Raw genomic sequence first — 2,314 nt, 5'->3', positions numbered from 1 at the left:
AGGGTGGCTTTGGACCTAGAAGGTGACTGGTAAGCAAATCCTGGGGGCCAGCATGTCCTGGGGTTGAGCATGTCCGGGGCCAGGTTACCCTTGGAGCGTGCGTGTATGAGGGGCGAGTTGCCCCGGGCCCAGCATGCCCTGCAGGTGCTCAGTGGGTGCTGCCAGCCCAAGGCAGCTTCAGGACCCAGTGGTCTCTGCCACAGGTCCTGATGGAAGAGGGCCCGGACCCTGCCCTCACCGCTCGCTGTGCCCCGGCCCACGCTGGCTGCTGGCCCAGTCTGGGCAGGTCTCGGAGGAGCCCCTGAGAGTGCTGCCATTGGGTGTTGCTGTTTACTTACGGGCATCTGTCCTGTCACAAGGGACACCGGGGAGATGGCCTGGTGGAATAAGCGCTTCCCTGGCAAGCGCAAGAACCTGAGTCCAATCCCTGGTTTAAAAGAAAACGGGACACCGAGGAAGGCAGGAGAACTCAGCCTGGGTCACCATGCTGCTGCGCCGCCGCGCGTCTCGGGCCTCGGGCGGGCGGGCTCAGTCGGTGTCCGCGGCGGGCTCCAGGGCGCGCTCCGAGCGCTTCGCGGGCCTGGCCGAGGAGGCGCACAGGAAGGCCAGGAAGGCCACACTCAGCAGGGCGGTGGCCGCGAAGAGGGCGAGCAGGCCCGCGAAGGCGGCGGGCGGGATGGACAGGCGGACCAGCGCGCCGACGGCCGGGATCTGGTTGGTGAGGCTGAGCATGTAGCCGAGCGCCCAGCCGATGCTGCTGCCGCCCACCTGCGGGGGCGGAGAGGCGGCTGAAGCCCGGCACCAGTCCCGCCTGTCCTGGGTCACAGGCTTTTGGGCAGTGTTGTTAATATATTTACAGTCTTACAGAGCTGAGCCTTCAGGCCCCAGTGGTGGCCTTACCCTAAAGACTTACCAGGGCCGGCCCCGGTTCACAACTCAGTTCGTCCCGTGATTCCGGAAAAGGGGGCCGCAGCTGTGTTGGTCACCCCACGTGGAGTTTGCAAACCAATTGTTTGGCGGAACCAGGGATTGAACTCAGGCCCTTGCTCTTGGCAGGGAAGCGCTTATTCCACTGAGCTATCTCTCTGGCCTCAATTTTTATTTTATTTTTTTGCTCCGGTTCTATATAGTAGATTCAACTTTCTTTTGGGAAGTATTTGTCTGATGAGTAAAAACACTTTTTCTTACTTTCAATATTTCCATATCCTTATCCTTAGACATCACCGGACGATTTTGAAAGATCTGATGATACAGCCTGCTCATGGTTACTAATATCATTGATACGTAGGGACTTCTGTCTTTTTTTTTTTTTTTTTTTTGGTCCAGGGATTGAACTCAGAACCTTGTGCTTGCCAGACAGGTGCTTAAGCCACTGAGCTATCCCCCCAGCCCTGGACTTATATCTAGGAAGTTACTTTAACAATTTCCATTAGTGTTATTTTGCTATACAAATCCATTTTTCTTTTATTGCATTCAAAATGGTATCTGTTTTTTCCTCTTGACAAGAAATTTAGGCTGCTGTGTCATATTGATGGATTTTTGTCTTCTATTTTTCTTTCAGTTTTCATTTTAATACTTCATTTATTTATTCATTAGTGGGACCTGGGGATTGAACTCAGGACCCTGCGCTTGCCAGGCAAGCACTTATTCTACTGAGCTATCTCCCCAGCCCCTATATTTATTTATTTAGAAACAGGGTTTCACCACATAGTTCAATCTGGCCTTGAACTCACTTTGTAGCCCTGGCTGGCCTCAAATTCAGTGATCCTTTTGTCTCAGCCTCCTGAGTGCTGGGATTACAAAGGTGCACAACCACACCTTTCTATATTTTTTGTAACATTTCTTGGGTTTATTTTTTCTTATTTGATTACTACTTCCATATAGATACTTCCAGGGCCAGGGAGATGGCTCAGTAGAATAAGCACTTCCCTGGCAAGTGCAAGGGCCTGAGTTCAATCCCTGGTTCTGCCAAAAAAAAAAAAACAAACCCAAACCAAACCAAACCGAAAAAACCAGATACTTCCAGTGTAAGTCTTTGTGTGGCATAATTTCCAGTCTTTTTATACCCTGATGTTCAAGTATTAACTTGGCTGGATACAATATTCTTTTTTAAAACTTTCTTTTTAACTCAGGATCTCATTATATAGCCTGAAACTCAGAAATTTTTTTATGATTAAAGGAAAAAAACTTAAAATCAGAGCATTTCAGTTCAGTGCACTGTCCCATGGAAACACACTGTGTTCTCAAGAGCAAGGGGTGTCTTAGAAGTTAAGCTTAGGCCTGGGGAGATGGCTCAGTAGAATAAGCACTTGCT

At 50.2% G+C, this 2,314-nt stretch overlaps 1 protein-coding gene across 2 annotated transcripts in view; it reads right to left on the bottom strand.

Moving 5' to 3' along the window:
• Positions 1-506: 506 nt before the first annotated feature.
• Entpd3 (ectonucleoside triphosphate diphosphohydrolase 3) overlaps positions 507-2,314 on the bottom strand; it is a 23,030-nt gene continuing 21,222 nt past the window's right edge. For both annotated transcript variants that reach the window (XM_023700734.1, XM_023700733.1), the window contains exon 11: positions 507-768. In XM_023700734.1, the coding sequence (XP_023556502.1) occupies positions 529-768 (240 nt within the window). In that variant the 3' untranslated portion in view covers positions 507-528. The remainder of the gene's footprint in view (positions 769-2,314) is intronic.

Source organism: Octodon degus, unplaced genomic scaffold (assembly GCF_000260255.1).
Source record: "Octodon degus isolate 3935 unplaced genomic scaffold, OctDeg1.0 scaffold00126, whole genome shotgun sequence".
Lineage (NCBI taxonomy): Eukaryota > Metazoa > Chordata > Mammalia > Rodentia > Octodontidae > Octodon > Octodon degus.
The sequence above is the reverse complement of the archived record's forward strand: the minus strand, read 5'-3'. Positions and strand labels throughout refer to the sequence as shown.